At 43.7% G+C, this 18,879-nt stretch overlaps 1 protein-coding gene across 9 annotated transcripts in view; it reads right to left on the bottom strand.

Moving 5' to 3' along the window:
* The window catches only part of LOC119660999 (zinc finger protein 2), a 187,048-nt gene that overhangs the window by 46,516 nt on the left and 121,653 nt on the right, over window positions 1-18,879 (bottom strand). For all 9 annotated transcript variants that reach the window (XM_038070099.1, XM_038070100.1, XM_038070098.1 and 6 more), the window contains one exon: window positions 396-3,502. In XM_038070099.1, the coding sequence (XP_037926027.1) occupies window positions 396-3,502 (3,107 nt within the window). The remainder of the gene's footprint in view (window positions 1-395; window positions 3,503-18,879) is intronic.

Genomic DNA, 18,879 nt, shown 5'->3' with positions numbered 1-18,879 from the left:
TAATTGAACGGAGTTGAATTCAATTGAAATAAAATAAGATAAAAATTAAATAAATTGGATCAAAATTGAACTCAAATGAGGATAAATGTTGCCATGTTAAGATAAATTTTGCATCGCATACCACTGAAAGTTGAATTCAGTTGAAAGTTGAAAGACGACGAGTATAGTATAATACCATTAAGAGATTTTTTTTTTTGCATTTTTGATTATTTATTTATTTTTTTAAGTGAATTATGCTTTACGGCTGAACTGAATGAAAATTCTTTTGAAATTTAAGAAAAATTATAAATGAAATAATTAATTGAACGAAGTTGAATTCAATTGAAATAAAATAAAATGAATTGAATGAACGTGGAGGAGAAGGAAATACAATAAAAATTACAATTGACACTTACCTGCGCTGCTGCAGCTGCTTGTTGTTGTAACAGTTGGACTTGTTGTCCGGGATTAACTGGAATTTCCGGCGTAACTGGCGGTACATTGCCACCAGCAATAGCTGCTGCAGCCGCGGCGGCTCCAGTTGCACCAAAAATCAATGGGGGCGCCAAATTCATAAAATTCAACGACATCAAATGATGAAATTGCATTAAGCTAAGCATATCAAGCGTATTTAGTGGCAAATTCGGCATATTCGGTAGATTCTGTAAACTTTGTAAATTTTGCAGATTCTGAAGATTTTGAAGACTTTGTAAATTTTGCGGCAAGTTTGCGAAATTTGGCGGAACATTGGCAAGATTTTGTTCCATGATTTTCTGTGCAAGAATTGTTGGATCGATATTGAATTTTTGGGCAAGATCGGTGGGTAGCATTTGTGGCGATTGTTGAGATTGTGACTGGGATAGGGCGGTATGAAGCTGTTGTTGTACTTGACTGGCTGTTTGCTGGCTCTTTAGTAGCGCCTGTTGTTGCTGTTGCGAGGAGGGAGATGAAGCTGGCGACAATCCAGAAGTTGAAACAGGAGTACTAGGCCGTTGGTTCTTCTCTGGTTGAGGTTCTTTTGTTGAAACAGTTAGTGCTGTGGTATTTCCACTTCCATTGAATGATGAGTTTGGTGAATCCGATGTCTCTGGTGACAATTTTTTAGCGGAAAAGTCAAGGATTTCATTATCTGTATCGCTTGTTTCCAAGTAGTAATTTTTGAACTTTTCTGCAAACTTTTCTAGCACGTCCAAGGGGATCTTATCATTATGTATCTCTTCACAATGGGACTTCAACACAAATATAGACGAGAACGTTTTCTTACAGTGTCGACAAAAATACTTCTCCTCATTTATCTCGCGATTAATTTCGCCGCCAGTATGTTTCAGCTCGTTGAATTGCTTGACGATATCAAAGCCGAAATTCTCCAGCAAGGTCTTGTAAATCTGATTGTTGAACTTGGGCATGTTGGGATCATCCTGTATACCACTGAGATTTGATGGTGCTGGACTGACACTTTGCTGTTGTTGCTGTTGCTGCTGGTGTTGCTCCACAATACGGGCCAGACTTGTGGTCAGCGATGGATTGAATTGAGCAGAATGTTGAAGTTGCATTTGCTGCTGCTCTTGCAAACGGCATGCCCGTGTTTGATGCAAAACACTTCGCATATGAATATCCAGAGTGCTACCTTGGGCATAAGCAACCTTGCAAATGTCACACTTGAATCTTTTCTTTGGACTGTCGTAGTCATTTTCGGGGCTCAGTTTGCGTTTTTGCTGTTCATTCATGATCTCTAGATCTAAATCGATGGACTTGCGATCGCGTTCGACACTGCGCCGGTCAGAATCAACGCTTTTCCTATCATAGTCCATTGGAGAGGGGTTATTACTGGGTGACGAAGATGGGGTGTTGTTGTTTTCGCTTTGCTTCTTGAGTTTGTGAAGATGCGACACGCTGTTATAGTGAACTAGAAGGATATTCTTCTGCGTAAAACTTTCCAGACATATCTCACACTTGAAAGGTCGATTCGGATCGAGATATTTTTCCATTGGATAGTTGTTTAGTTTTTCATTTCGTCGATGTTGATTGGATTTATAATGGATGGCTAAGAAGTTTTGATGCGTAAAGGCCATCTTACATTTGTGGCATTTATGCTTGCGGCCAGGATCGTTGTAGTTGTCCTCAGCCATTTGTGATGTGTTCAAATATTCGTCCATTTCTGTGGTAGGCGTCGTACAATCCAAAAGGGAGCTGTGTTGAAGCATGAGTTGATCATCTCTAAGCATTAAATCTTGCACTTGAGCAGATTCATCGTCTTGTTTTACACTGGATGCTGGTGATGTTATGAAATCTTCCATTCCTGCACCGCTAATTTGTTTACCGTGATCCTGATCTGATGGCGGTGGGGATGGGCTATTCGATTGTTGTTGATTGTGCGCTTGCTCCATATGCTTTTGCAGCGACTGAGTGCTGCGAAAACTTCTGTTGCAAATCATACATTTGGTGGCATCGCGCATTGTGTGATACAGGGAATGAGTATTGAGCTTTTCCTGTGTCTTAAACGCCAAAGAGCATTGTTTGCAACGATATTTGTAGACATGACGCTCTGATATCACAATGTTCATATGTGTATCCTTGAAATGTGCGATCATTGTTGGTAGACTTGAAAAGTTCTGGGGACATTGTTTCAGCAAACACTGATATTGATCTCCCACGGATGGATAATGTTGGGTTTCCTGAGCATGCATTAACAATTCCTGATGTGTTTTCACTGCAAGCTCACATTGGTTGCATTCGAGCTCATCGCCACGCATCTGTTGCATGCAGAAATTATTCGATGCATGATTCTTTTCACCAGCACCGCTCTCGTCCGTATCTTTCTTAGTATGACTTGTACTATTTAACCAATGACTAGTATCGACTAATTGCAATAAGCGTGTCAATCCATCACTGTTGACACTATGCACTCCCATTACATGAGACTCCAACGATTTTCTGTCGTTAAAACTATCTTGACATAGAGGACAAAGGATACCGGGAACAGTTGCATTACTTCCTGCATCGGCCCCATCCATTCCCTCCAAATCTTGTTGATCCGGTTCTGTACCATCTCCCACTGAATCTGTATCAGCATCCATTCGCTCTGATTTGATTTCATCTAAACTGTTGGGCGTTACAGCTGGCAGAAGAGTGGTATTACCACTAGTTTGCGGGGAACAGCTAGGCTTATTAGCGGCTGCAGCAGCAGCTGCTGCAGCCATAGCAGCTTGAAATGCATGTAGTGCAGTTGAATTTGTAGGAATTGTCATGTAGTCGCTATCCAAACAATTTGGATGAACGTTGTCAATATGCATTTCCATGTCCTGTTTGGTTTCCGCAAAAAAGTCACAATTGTTACATTTGAAGATTGTTGTAGCTGTCGAGATATTTGGAAGACTTGATGGTGATTGTAGCAGTCCAACTGATGATCTACCACCGTCACTATGTCGCGAATGTGGCGTCGATGGTTGTGGATTGGGTGTTGATCCTAAGTTAGGATCAACTGGTGAATTGACTGGTGAACATTTTTCAGATTTAATGACACCTGGAATGAAAGGTTTATGGTGTTTAGGGGTGATTTTTTTTTGTTCATTCAAAGTTATTTAGATATGAAATAGTATTTAAAAAAGAGTTGGTTGCCTAAGTTTTGCCAAAAGTAATGAGGAATTGACTCCAATAATGAATGGAATCAGCTTCTAGAAAATTTTCCAATGCAGCATTTCAAGCGCCAGCCCCGTCGAAATTTAACTATTCCCCACATGAAATTTACACATTCTAATCACAGTCCAATCATACTTTCCAATCACATACTTGAACTCTTCCCTAGAAATGAATTCTATCATGTGCAACTCGATGCTTGTAATTAAACGAAAGACTTAAGCGAGTATCGCGATTATCTAAACAGAATTCCATGATTGTTGGCAGCTCAAAAAACAATCTTCTGTTGCCATTGTGTCATGATGAACTCTATGCGAGAATTTTATTGAAACATGGCCCTCGAGGCGCTTCCTATAATCTCTTCTAAGCTCGTCTCGGGCTAATCATCAGGTTCTTGTGCGCGCGCTATTATTTCGCAATGTAATCGTGGCTCTATTGCCATATCCTGGCTATTGCATTGGTTTCGTATCTTATACGCTCAAGATAATTTTTACAAAGAACAGTGCATTGGCCTGAAATTTGAATAGAATAGCCCGGAACCTTTGCCCGCATCTCCGCTCCTTTCGTTCATCCTCGTTCCCAATGAACTGGGACATTATAAATGGATGGTTAAATTTCTTGCAAGCAGCAAAAGGAGTTTTTAATTTTCGATTCAATTTCGTGGTGGTGGTGGTTTCATATGGACAATCAACCTAACTTACAACTTCTTGAATCTTCTTGGATTGGTCTTAATTGTTGTAAAAGCAAATTTGCCTTGATATGCTTTTGCTGTTTTCGTCCCTTTCCAATTCTACGTGTATGCTTAAGACGGAAAGTTAGCCGGAAGGAACTAAATGATTTTTCGTACCTCAGTTTCAGCTTATGATGGCTAGTAATGAACAGAGCTCCGTCCGAGGACGGTATCGTACCTGCACTCCCTTTTCCAGCGAGATGTGTGATATTATACTGTATTATACCCTGGATTAAGATAGTTTTTTCTCGTGGCCAGTTTTTGCATTGAACATTATGCTCCTTCGATTTTATTACAGTTCAATATGAATTTCATGTGCATATAATAAGTTCGGGCAATATGAGAAAGGTACCAATCAAAAGATAAGAAAAATAGGAGAATGAGCACATTTTGCATCCAATAAAGACCCGTACGAAACCCCTCACCCCGTTCGTCAGTTCCTAGAGATATTGCTTGGCAAATTATGGAAAGAAGGGAAGAAACTGGACAAGATTCGAGGACTCATTCGTAATCCTAAGGCATGAAGAAATAATGAGTGAAAAACAGAGACGAGAAAAAAAGAAAGGAATTCCAAATAATTTGATCGAAAAATCGTTTTTTGCTTTTGGCACAATTTTGTTGATTGCTTGGTAGAGACTTTGACTGTATATTCTTCGCTATCCGTACTTATAATAATAATAAGCATGCTAAACACTATCTTTTTTTTTTTTGTGTGTAGATTGAAGATGAAATGCATTCACTGAAGTGCATGGTCGTGCATACATTGGGTATGCTTATAGCGGCGTGGATTCAATTATGCAATTATTAAAAACGAAGAATCAGAAAGCCGTACAGAATGTGAAATAAGAATAATCAAAATATTGTGCCCCCTCTTCAGTTCAAAAGGGATTGTTTGTCAATGAAAAAACGCTCCGAAAGTTTATTATTGGTACTTACTAGACACAACAGAAGAAGTTAGACGTTCTGATTTCATGGGCATAGTTTTGTGTTTGGCCGTCGTTGGGACGTCAAGCAGTGGATCCAAGGTGAGCATCGGTATACTGCGTGGACTACAGCCAACAAACACCACTGCTCAAAAAGCAGCGACCAGCAAAAGCACGTTTGAGATAAATATAACAGACGTCAGGAAGGAGACAGGTCTCAGTGGCGCCGGGGTTAAATGGTACCTGCGCTATCTGAAGGAAGGCCTGAAACCAGAAGAGGCCCTTAAGAAGGCTCAGGACAGACCTAAACCATCTCTACCGGAGCCGAGAAAGCGGGGAGCAGCAGAGATCAGCCCGCATGAGGGGAATGCTCCCAAAAAATCCAGACCTGAACCCAAGGGAGGAGAAAACCCGGGCAGGTCAGGAGTGAAGACAGGACCCAGGAAGCCCGCCATTAGCTATGCTAGTGCGGTCAAGGGCATTCGACTGGCCATACTGCCAAAAAGGTTTCCCGAGCAAATACTCACTCGGGAGGAACAGGAAATCATTGAGGAACTTGTCGTCAAGCAGGTGATCAAGGGTTGGACGTCGAAACTGGTGTTCACCGGGATACGCTTTCGACCAGGCCTTATACTGGTGGACTGCGCGACGGAAGGTACCGCAGAATGGGTTAGAACCATAATTCCTAGATTGCCAGGCTGGGAAGGGGTAGAACTGTCAACATGTGCTGGAGATGATATACCAGGAGCCCATATGGTGACAGTTTTTCTCCCAAAGGCCGCGGCAATAGTAACAGAAGACCTTATGAGACTCCTAATTGCTCAGAACGAAGATCTCCATACTCGACTATGGAGAGTCTTCAGAAGCAAGGTGGAGGGAAAGGGTAAACTCCTCACGATCGGGGTAGATGACCGATCCCTGGAGGCAATTAAACGTCGGAGTTGTCATATCAACTACCGATTTGGCAACATACCCGTGCATGTGCACAGGGAAAAGCCAAGGAAAGAGACCTCGGAGGAGGCATCGGGTGGAAAACTTACCGAAGTCCCTGAAGAAGTCGCGGAAGCCATAGAGGCGGAAAGAACGGGATCAACCAGGGAAATAGACCTGCTGCCCAGTGAAGAGCAGAAGCTGGACGACCTAGACCTAGGACTCCTAGGGCTCGGGGTGGACAGCGACGCGCAGGAAAGCGCCATGTCAGAGGAGGAGGGTGACACTCCGACTGTGGAGAAGAGCTCCAAACAATAGCGGAACCAATGGCCAGCACTAAGATAGCCCAGATAAACCTCCACCATGCGAGAGCTGCATCTGCAGTGATTGCAAGGGCAAATTCCAAGGAGAACATTGGAATAGTGCTGGCTCAGGAACCCTGGGTGTACCGGGGGCAGATTCGCGGTCTGCAAGGAGGAGACATGCAGGTAATTTGGGACTCCTCTTGTGAAAAACCAAGAGCTTGCATAATTCTCAAACGTAATTTAAAATAAATATGTCTTTCAGAGTTCTTAACCGGTGATCTTGTGGCTATCCAAGTCTCATTGGAAGCCGGCAGGAGCACTCGAAAGGCAGTTGTAGCATCGGGATACTTCCCAGGAGACGAGAGCCGGGCTCCACCGGAACAAGTCGCAAAGCTGACGGAGTATCGCGAGGAGAGGGCGTTACCACTTCTTCTCGGCTGCGATGCCAACGCCCACCACGAAGTGTGGGGAAGCAGTGACACTAATCGTAGAGGTGAGTACCTTCTCGAATTTATTCTTAGTAATAAGTTAGAAATACACAACGTAGGGAACACTCCAACATTTGTGACCAGCACCAGACAAGAGGTACTAGATATAACTCTAGGAAATACCCTAATGAATGGGATGGTCAGGAATTGGAGGGTGTCGGATGAACCCTCAATGTCTGATCACAGGATAATCAGATTCAATATTGAGGGTAACTCCGAAATAAAAAGAATAATAATGAATCCCAAGAGAACGGATTGGGAATCCTACACAACGCACCTGAGCAACAATATTGCCCACCTTCAAGGAGGCGGTGACATCAGGAGCGAATTGGAATTAGAAACGGTGGTGGAAAACCTCAACACAATCGTCATTGACGCATATGAGGCCAGCTGTCCGGCCAAGACAGTCAAGTCATCAAGGGATGTACCATGGTGGAACAGGAACCTAGCTAGAATGAGAACAGAGGTACGGGCAAAACAAACCGGGGACTGGCGGAGGTATAAAAATGGATTGACTGCGTATAGCAACGCGATCAGGGAAGCGAAACGGAACAGCTTTAGGGAATTCTGTGAAGGGATTGAACAGATCACAGAAGCAACCAGGCTGTAGAAGGCTGTAGCCAAAGACGGGGGAATATCCTCTGTCTGCTTGAAAAAGGAAGATGGGACATTCACCGAGAATGAGAAGGACAGGGTACACCTGCTTCTCAGAGCTCATTTCCCGGGGTCCTACCCCTCGGTGGGAGGCGAAAACAATCTGCCTGACACCCCAACAACGAATGAAAGGGGAAGGAAAGAGAGCTGGAAACTAGCAAAAGAGGTATGCTCAGAAGCTAGGCTAAGATGGGCAGTGGGAACTTTTCAACCAATGAAATCTCCCGGAGCAGATGGCATTTTCCCAGCACTTATCCAGAGAGGCCTAGGAATTATCTTAGAGTCTCTTCTGAGGGTGGTAAGGGGGAGCATAGCACTGGGTTACATACCAAGGGCATGGAGACGGGCAAAAGTGGTCTTTATTCCGAAGGCGGGTAAAAAGGATCCTTTTCACCCTAAATCTTTAGCATCGTTCGTTCAGCCACCTGAACTGTTTTAATTACTTTATTTTCTACTGAAGTTGTCTTTCCCCAAAAGTTACTTAATGACTTAATTAAGGTTTCTGAATTTGAAATGAAAGTTCTGATTTTGGAATGGAAAATTCCGAATTTGAAATGAAAAATTCTGAAATTGATTTGAAAACACCTGAAGTTAGCTTGGAAAAATCTGGTATTGTTTGAAAAATTTGGAATTTGATTTGGAAAATTCTGAATCAGACTTGCAAAGTCCATATACCAGAAATGAAAGCCGTGACACTAACTCCTGCTGGTGTTACGAGAATGTGGACATGGAATGACACTGCAGCATGGCATCCTACTTAGATAAGGTCTTTTCTAATCCTGGTCAGCCGAGGGTCAGGTGATAGTGAAAAGATACCTGGCTGAGCTTGCATGGTCAGTGAAATTTGGCGGGTCGTTCCATTTAACAACGGGTATCTCTCTAACGGGCACAATTAGTGCGAAATTTTCAGAAAATCGACTTTTTTCCTTTTGCATTTTTTTACGAGATCGTATCTCAAATAGTTTTTGAAGCCTCTGTAGAGTAGCTGCTCATCGGTTATACCAGGTGGGTTGAAAAGTTCGTAGGCTAACATAGAAAAAGCCATATTTTTTGACAAAATTTGATTTTATTATTCAATATAGTTGCCTTCAAGAGCGATGCAATGATTACAGTGATCATATAATTTCTCGATTTTATTTGTATAGTACGTTTTATCTTTAGCCTCATCGGCGCTAAATTTCTTTCCAGCGAGCATTCTATTCCAGCCTGGGAACAGGAAAAGTCTCTGGGGCCCAGATTTAGAGAATATGGTGGATGCGGAAGCCCAATTCATGCAATTTTGCCATCATTTTCATTAATTTATGACGGTGCATTGTATTTTTCTTCAAATGGGGGCCTTTTTTCGCGATTTTCTCCTTCAAATGTTCCAATAATGCTACGTAATAGTCGCCGTTGATGGCTTTTCCCTTCGCAAGATAGCCGATACATATTATACCATGCGCATCACAAAATACAGATGCCTTAGACTTGTCATCATTTCGCCTTGTTTAAACTTAGCAAATCACTTTTCAATGGTTGATTTTCCTGGCGTAAAAGCCGAAGAATGTTTATCATACCAAGCCTTGGCTTCGCACACATGAACTGCCTTTTTATTCATTTTTTTTTCAAAGTAACAAAAGTTGCTTTGCTCACAATGCTCTATCCCACAAACTGAGCCCGACAGTTGTCAAATTTGAACACATGTCTTTTGAAGGCTAAGGTTAACTAAAAGTCATATGGATGTAATATTAGTAGCACTATCTGTATGTTAGTCTACGAACTTTTCTCCTGCGCCATCTATATGTTAGCCTACGAACTTTTCTACCCATCAGGTAAATACCTGAGGGGCCATCCCTAAATTATTGCTCGGACTATGCGGACGATATAAATAATCATAATGATATTAGGGACCACGCACACAGATATGCATGAGTAGGTAACAATGCCAGAAATTTTTTGCATATTGTTTATACCGACAAATATAGGCAATGAAATCAGTACTTTTATCTTTAATCAGGTTTTTCTCAAAACTAAATTTTTCAAATTTGCTCCAGTTCTAACTCGCTAACATATCGCCAGAACGGCCGAGTTTTTGGAACTCCAAACATTCTGGTTTTCGGCCGAGGTCCACTAATTAGACATTCCTGCAAGCTGTCTGGCGTTCACCCTATGTCATCGCTTCATCTGAGGCAAACTCTGCATCGTCTTCTTTTTTTTTCCACCATAGATATTGCCCTTTCGCATGGATTATCTCCGCCCATACAGATTGGGTGACCCGCCCACCGCATTCTCATTTAGGGGGCCAAACATTCTTCGCAGGATTATTCTGTGACTTCAGTCTGTCAAGACGGCCCTTGATTAAGATTGAAAGTAGTCTCAGATATGTGACTTCGCTTGTGGGCGTATGAACTTTTACCTTATTTGACCGAACTCAAACACCGCACTATGTTTAATCCTCCCCCCCATTGGGAGATTTTGTTGTTGTTTCCGTAGCTTATATATCTCCTTCTCATGTATGTCAGACATCTCAAGGGTTGCAATGAAGTTGCATCTTTGAGCTATTCTGCTTAATGTAGAGGAAGTTAGGTAAATTGGCTTTCCAATTAAGAGGGACCAAACATTAATGCCCTACGATCGTTTATCCGGTGATGAGAGCGCTAATAAAGTTTGTAAGGAGCGCAGCAATCTTTTGAAATAGTGTCCCGGCTTGTTCCTTGGTCGAAAACTTTGTGTCACGAAAGGAAACCCAATCCGTAAAAGGAGGAGGCACTTAAGTTTTAAAAACCAGCCTTGCCTTGCCTTAAAATCAATCGCATTTTGATTAGAGTAGACGTATGAAAACAAATCTCCTTTCTGTTTGCTTTTAAAAGAGAGCTGCTTTGAGACAGTTTTTTTCGCGTTGGTCTAAGGACCATTTATACGGCTCAATTTTTGTATTTATGAAACGCAGTCGATCTCAAGTCGAAGTCGAACAAAAATATAGCAGAATGTACAAGAGCTCGGGCGCTATGCAATCTCCGCAGATAGGTAAGCAGCAACAACTAGCCGGATGGCAATTACTCTAGTAGCAGGGGGCGGGGTGTGGAACAGCGTTGAGGTTAAGCTGTCGGATATGGGCATCGAGCATTTGCTTGATCCCAAAGCGAACATTATAGCTTGCGAGGACCAATTCTGCTGGGACTTTCTCGCTTCATACGCCTTGGAGGGCGTAAAGCTCAAAGTTATCCCCTACGACGAGAATCCCAGGAGAACGGCCGCTCGCATGTGGTTGCTCAACATCCACATGGATAAGGACAAGCTGGTTCCATCCCTGCGCCTCAAAAGCCCCTGGATTTCGATGGACGACTGGGCAGTTTTCAAAGAAGTGGAACCCCGAACAAATAGCCAACCTTTTCTGTTTCGTATGAATAGAGAGTGCATAGAGGCACTGGAGAAGGTAGACTATTAAGTTCGGTTCGAAAACAGGAACGCAAAGGTAAACGTATTCCGCTCTACAAAACTGGACGATGGGCGGTTGGAGGAGATGAGAATCGACGGTTCGATGGAGATTGATGAACTCTTCACGCAAGCAGATCATGCTCAGGGTAACGCTCATAAATGAAGCACTCGAAGTACGCCTCGGCTAATCTGCTTGTCTTCCTCCTACAAGAGCCCGGGATCGGAGGCGACCGAACCATCAAAGAGCTCCAACGCAAATATCATAACTTATTCCACAGCACAGTAGACGATGATCAGAACAGACCAAGAGGTTGTTGAGTTTCCACGTTTTCAGTGCCCGGACCTGACTTCCAGCGACCCAGTCGTGGTCAAACTGGATCAAGCGGGGGCAGTGAAGTGTATATTTCCTCGGCTTACATAGCTCACGACTAATCAGTTTAGCCAGGAGAACTGCACATTTGAAAGAAGACCAAGTTGTTGATAGGCTGCGACGTCAATGCAAAGCATACGCTTTAAGGTAGCTCGAAAATCAACGAAATAGATGAGTCATTCTTTGATTTCATTATTAGTACAAATCTACCGGCGTGTAACAGGGCCGATACAATAACGTTCCATTTTCTCGACTCGGAGAACTGTGGTAGTTAGGAGGAAGTCCTTGATATCACCCTACTAACCGACAATGGGATTCTTAGGGTGGAGAACTGGAGGACGTTTGACCAGAGATCCCTCTCAGATGATAGTTGGATACGTTTCAGTCTAGATTTCGTCACGGAGGTGTCCAAATCTTTCAAAGAACCCAGGGGATCGACTGGGGGAACTTTCGTCAATTTAACAAGAACAAACTTTCCGGTGCGAAAATTTTCAAGATTGGCACCACAGATGAACTAGGGTCAGAGGTCGGGGTTCTGGAAAAGGCATTCGAAACCACCGTTAGAGTCTCGTGCCCTCTTAAATACAACAAGAATACACTGGCGGAATGAAAATCTGTCTAGCCTCAGGAAGCTTATCAGGGGGATCTTCAACATCTGCTACGGACATAAGATTTGGCTGTCGTACAAGGATTGTCTGAAGAAGTACAACTCGGCCATCAAGACTGCCAAGAGACGGTCCTGGTTACACTATTGTTGGAAGATTGAAAGCATCAATGGATATGCAATCCTCAGTGAACTTCTGTCCAAAGAGCATAGGAGCTCATCATTCAAATTGAAATGCATATTGCGCTGAATAATCGAATATTAAAGAAAGAAAGCTGTCATTTAAGATTACAGGATGAAATATAAAACGCACAGGCTGCTACACAGCAAACCCTTTCAGCGTCAAATAATTCGAGTAGTTAGATCAGGATCGCTAGAAGATTGAAGAGCATTCGAAGCAGGTAACCATAATAATTGTAACGTGCAGTGCAAGGAGAAGTTATTTAAATGTTCAGTACAATATGCAACAAGCACACAACGTACTACAGCGAAGAAGCGCTCCAAGATGACTACGAAAAGGCACAGAAAAACGGAAATTATTCTTTGCTCCCTTCTCGCCGGTTGCTAAATGCCGATTGAATCGTGTTCGATGCCAACAAGACGGGCACCATATATCCTCTCCAGAATTATTCAATTTTGCCCAACTCCGAACCCTCTCACTACCATATTTTCGCGCATTTATTTGAAAACAGTGAAACTATGTAACACTCCACATACATTTTATCCATGGAATGATTTCACAGTTCCTCGGCAAACCCAACAACAGTCAAGATCCAATCCAACATAATGCAGAAAAAGTGCAACAGTGAAATGAGATGAAATTGCAATGAAATCGCGACGCCGATGTAAAAAAAAAAAGAAACATAAATGAGAGGAGAAATGATGGAGAGAGGTAGGGGGGGGGGGAGATATACAGGGCAGAAGAATCATATATTAAAGATTCCAACACTCAGAAAGCTGCAGAGCTATTAACTTCTTGGGCATGCACTTTTCTTGCACGACGACGATGCTGTATGTAAATTGCTGGTCATTAAGAAATCACTTGGAGCCCTATTCCGCCCTCGCAAATTACACACGTACTCGGTATATACGTTAAAATCAATGCTATGGTATGGTTATTCCAGGCAAAAGAGGATTTTTTTTACAGATAAAAGCGTGAAAAATGAAATAAAGTAAAAATAGGAAGAATAAAAATGATATAAAAGTCCAAGTGCAACATGAGAAAATTCCATTTTTATTTGCAATGAAGTTCTACATAGTTTCTTTAAGATGAAGCATTTTTCTACAACAAAAACAATAAACATGTTTCTTGTGACTATCCAAACAGTGACAATCAACACGACAATCGAATAAAACCCTTCTGAAAAGTTAACTTTTTAGTGTTTCCTGTGTTAGCGCAATCCTAGTTAACTTTTCCTTGTATCCAACTTTTGCGAGTCTGTACTGTATTGGATTTTTAAAACCGTTATATTATACAACAGACAAAACTTTTACTCAGTTTAAAATCAAATTTTTAAATTCGATTTCAGATTAAATTTGATCAGTAAATCCCAACAAGCAAAACGAAAGACTTAAGCGAGAAACTCGATAATTTAAAATTAAAGTAAAATTCATGTTTATTTGCAGCTTAATCAACAATTGGCTGTTAAGATTGCATAATATTGAATTCAATGAACTCCGCCATGCTATTAACATAGTATGCTGGTCCCCCCCCCCCCCCCCACACGGGCCCCCGTCCTGTCGAGAAATGGGCAAGGGTTCTTGACGCATGGACGGCGTCAGGATGTAAGCAAGTTAGTCCGCACACAACGAACAAAACAAATACGTGTCTGCACGCTAAATGTTGGTACCCTAACTGGAAAGACCGAGGAACTCGCAAGAGCCCTTCGGAAAAGGTGCATTGACATCTGCGCTCTGCAAGAAACCCGATGGTCTGGTGCCAAAAGCTGCGACATTCAACGCGAACGCGGTAAAAATGGCTACAAACTTCTCTATTTTGGTAACCTACACACTCAATATGGTGTTGGCATTGCCATCTCAGAGGGTTTCCGTGATGCCATTAAAGAAGTCGAACGATTTGATGATCGGCTGGTGAAGCTCACCATTATATCAGCTGATCGCACTATTCACTTCTTCACCGCGTATGCACCACAGACGGGTCGATCTGATGCCGAGAAAGATGCCTTCTGGCAACTTCTCGATGAAAAGACTTGTCACGTGCCTGCCGGTGACCTTAATGGTTATGTGGGTGAAAAGGCAGACGGTAACAGGTGCCATGGGGGAAAGGGGTTCGGAGCGCGCAATGAAGGTGGCGAGCGTATAATCGATTTTCCGGACACCCATGACCTTGTACTTATGAATACATGGTTCATCAAACGATTGTCTCATCTTCCCACATTTTATGGTGGGAACAATAAAACGCAAATCGACTATATTCTCATAAGACGCCAACATTTTACCACTGTCACTGATTGCAAAGTCGTTCCCTATGAGACCATCGCACCTCAACATCGGCCGTTGATTCCCGTCCTGCGAATTAAGCCATCGAAGCCACCGATAAAACAGCGTGAGGAACGCACTGGCCCGCCGCGAATTATTTGGTGAGAAGAAAGAAGAAACGGTCTCACTCATACGATTGCCAACCATTACGAATGTGGAAGAATCATGGAACCAAATGAAAGACACGATCCACAAAGCGGCCGCTGCAACCCTCGGGGTCACCAAGCCGAGTAAGCGGTACATCAACCGAGATACTTGGCTTTGGAATGATGATGTTGAAATGAAGGTCCGTGAAAAGAAACGCCTCTACCACAAATTTCTCGACGATAAAACACCTGCTAATTGGCAAATTTATAAGAATGCCAACCGGGAAGCAAAGAAAGCGATCGCTGTCACCCGAGCGAATCATTTCAAAAATCTTTACGATAAACTGGACACACGGGATGGCGAGAGAGATCTGTATCGACTTGCTAAAAGCCGTGATGAACGCACACAGGATATCGACGTTTGAAAACCGAGCTACAGGAAAAACGACCACGATTGGTCCAGTACGACAACGCACCAGCTAACGCCTCAGCATTTATAGTCACTAAATTAATGGAAATAGGGTTGCAACTCGTTTCATACCCCCTTAATCTCCAAACTTGACTCCTTCAGACTACTATTTGCTCCCCAGTTTGAAGAAATGGCTGATGGGAAATGGATTTTCTTGAAACGAGGAGGTGATCGCAGAAACCAGTGGCTATTTTTCGGACTTGGACAAATCCAATTATTAGGTAGGGATCAACAAACGAGCAGCATTGGACTAAGTGTATACACCTAAAAGGAGATTATATCGAAAAATTAAAAAGGTATACCTCAAAGAATTAAGAAGTTTTTATTTTTTCACGGACCTTTCAAACGACCCTCGTATTTGGACCGTTGAAGGAAGTTCTACAAGATCAAACTTTCAATAAGGATCAACTGATTGTACTTTTTGTGCGCGATTGTTCGTTCACTCGACCCGCAACTTTTTGAGATAACAAGAATGCTCCCTTCATTTTATAATGAAAAATTTTTACGATAGTCCACACAACCACAACCACAACCACAACCCTATCCCGACCTCCATGTGGTGATCGTTGGGAGTTCTTTCTTAATGAAAAACTGCAGACGGAGAAAAATGAAGGTCTCTAAAAACGAGACAATTATAGCTTGTCGGGTAGGCCTTACAACCCTACACGGAAAACCCAAGTTACGAAGCCACGAAATGAACCGCGGACAGGATGGAGTTTACAGCGATGAACCCAGCAGCGAAAAAGGAATAACACAAACCTGCAGCCACTTTTTCTGTGGTTGCCTAGCTCTAGCTAGATTCAAGCTACGGACCTTAGAGAAATTTCTAGCTGCCCGAGTAACAAGACATCCTACAATCTCTTCTGACAATCATGGCTTCATCCACAACACAGCCCCCATAACAGCTATAAGAGGGATATAGATGCCGCGATAACCGTACCTAGTAGATGCCTCGGAGATGAAACATGACAAATAATCTTCACAATCACCTGAAGAACGTTATCATTGAGACGGCCACAAACATGCTTGGCCTCAGCCGCAAGAAAAGCTGTAACGGATGGTTCGATGATGAATGTAAGCTAGCAACGGAAAAAAAGAATGCTGGGGCCAATGCTGCCGTGGAGTGGTGAAGCGACTTCACAGACGGAAAAAGAAGACCGAGATAACCAACAAGTCTGTAAACTAGAAAAGTACTCAGAGCAACAAGTGAGCAGAATGAAGCTGAAGGTGTATAACACCTGCTTTCCCGCAGAAGTGACATATTGAAGCGATGGGTTGAGTATTTTGGTGAACTGCTCAACAACCAGAATATAGGCGAGTTGGAGGTCCCGCCATCTGCAGACGACGGACAAACCACCAAACAACACAACACAATCCATGAAAAGAAACGCCTCTACCACAAATTTCTCGACGATAAAACGCCTGCTAATTGCCAAATTTATAAGAATGCCAACCGGGAAGCAAAGAAAGCAGTCGCTGTCACCCGAGCGAACCATTTCAAAAATCTTTACGATAAACTGGACACTCGGGATGGCGAGAGAGATCTGTATCGACTTGCTAAAAGCCGTGATGAACGCACATAGGATATCGAACACTTCTGTTGTGTTAATGACAAGAACGGTATTTTGCTTACCAACCGTCGAGCCGCAACGGATAGATGGCGAGAATACTTCGAGCAGATTTCAACTGAAGAATTTGCTCATCCTCCACTTTCACAATCATTGCCGACATTTGGAGCAGTTCCACCAGTCAGCGCAACTGAAGTCGAGGAGGCAATAAAACAAATGAAATCGAGGAAAGCAACAGGACCTGACGACATCGCATCTGAGCTCTGGAAAGCGAAGAGCTGGGACCCAACACTGTGACTCAGTGAATTTTTTAACCGGGTTATTCAGGAAGGCAGAACACCATCTGACTGGCAAGAAAGTACCACTGTTCCAATATGGAAAAAGAAAGGTAGCCCAGCAGAATGTTCAAATTATCGTCCGATCCGGTTGAAGACTTTTGAACGCATTCTTGACAACCGTATTCGCGAAATCGTTGAAATAACCGTGAATCAAGCCGGATTTGTCAAGAACTGCGGAACTGCTGACGCAATACACGCTGCGCGGTTACTCATGGAGAAACACCGTGAGAAGCATGGCCCTCTTTAGATTGCCTTTCTGGATCTAGAGAAAGCGTTTGACCGTGTACCACACGACCTCATCTGGTATGCTTTACGACAACACTTCGTGCCAGAAGAACTCGTGCGCTGGGTTCAATTCCTCTACCGCGATCCGAAAAGTAAAGTTCGAAGTATGGCGGGTGTATCAAAACCGCTTCGTGTCTCTGTTGGTGTTCATCAAGGAAGTGCCCTCTCACCACTCCTCTTTGTCCTTGTTATGGACACCGTCACACGGGATATCCAACGTCCAGCGCCCTACACACTGCTTTATGCAGATGATGTTTTCCTAGCATCTGATAGCAAAAATGATCTCGATCAACTTGTTCAAAAATGGAATGATCGCCTCATGCAACACGGTCTCAGATTGAGTTTAAACAAAACTGAATTTTTGACGACCGATCCCCATGAAACAGGCACAATCACTGTCAGCGGCAGTGATTTGCCAAGAACTGAGCGATTTAAATACCTCGGGTCAACGCTATCAGCCAATGGAGAACTGCGTTATGAAATTGCTTCACGCATTAACGCAACCTGGATGAAGTTTTAAACACGTTCTAAAATGAGTGAGTGGAGAGTTCCGCGCCATCTACCCGTCCGCATCCGCAACATTCGAAATAAATTTCGAATGCTGCAGATCCTGCCGCGCCACATCACTCCGCCCCCAGACGAAACCTAGGGGGTTTCGACAACGGATCCCGGAACTCCGTTCCCCGTTAATCCACAAAACGGACACGACGCTACTTCGGGGCGCACACGGGTTTCAGTCTGGACAAAGAGACCGCCTTTTTGTGTCCACCGATCTCGAGCTGGAAGAAATGTTCTCCCCTCTCGAGAACGCGGTACGGGCCCTCATATGAAGGCTGCAGCGGCTTCCGGACGGCATCCGTCCTGACCAGAACGTGCGTGCATGTGTCTAGCTCCTTGGGTGAACAGGCAGGTGTGGGCGAGTGTCGAGTGGGTGGTGGCGCTTTGATGCGTCGGAGATTGTCCCTCAGCAGACGCACCAACCCCGACTTCGTGAGACCCGATCTCTTGTCGAAGACCGGATCGCTTGGGAGTCTTGGGTTCTCCCCGTATACCAGCTCCGCGGGGCTGGCAGCAAATTCCTCTCGGCGGGTTGTACGTAGGCCGAGTAGGACGAGAGGCAAGACTTGAGTCCAGGACGGGTCGTCGCGCGCCATGATGGCGGCTTTCAGCGTCCGGTGCCAACGTTCTAGCATCCCATTGGATTGCGGGTGGTATGCCGTAGTCCGCTGGCGTTTAAAACCCAGGAGTTTGCCTAACTCCGAGAAAAGGGTGGATTCAAATTGCATTCCCTGGTCAGTGATGACCACTGCAGGGACGCCAAAGCGAGGTATCCACTCTCGACAGAGGGCTTCGGCACAAGATTGCGCCGTAATGTCTTTCAGAGGTATTGCCTCAGGCCACCGCGTGAAGCTGTCGATGATTGTGAGGCAATACTTGTAACCGTGCGAGTCTCGCAAAGGCCCTACTATGTCGAGGTGTATTGTGTGGAAACGCTTGGTAGTGCGGGGGAATGAGCCCACTTTTTCCTTACATGCCTGGAGACTTTACACTTTTGGAATGCGATGCACTCTCTGGCCCAGGAATTGATATCCTTGTTC

Source organism: Hermetia illucens, chromosome 7 (genome assembly GCF_905115235.1).
Source record: "Hermetia illucens chromosome 7, iHerIll2.2.curated.20191125, whole genome shotgun sequence".
NCBI classification, from domain to species: Eukaryota; Metazoa; Arthropoda; class Insecta; order Diptera; family Stratiomyidae; genus Hermetia; species Hermetia illucens.
This window is presented reverse-complemented; position numbering and strand designations above follow the sequence as displayed.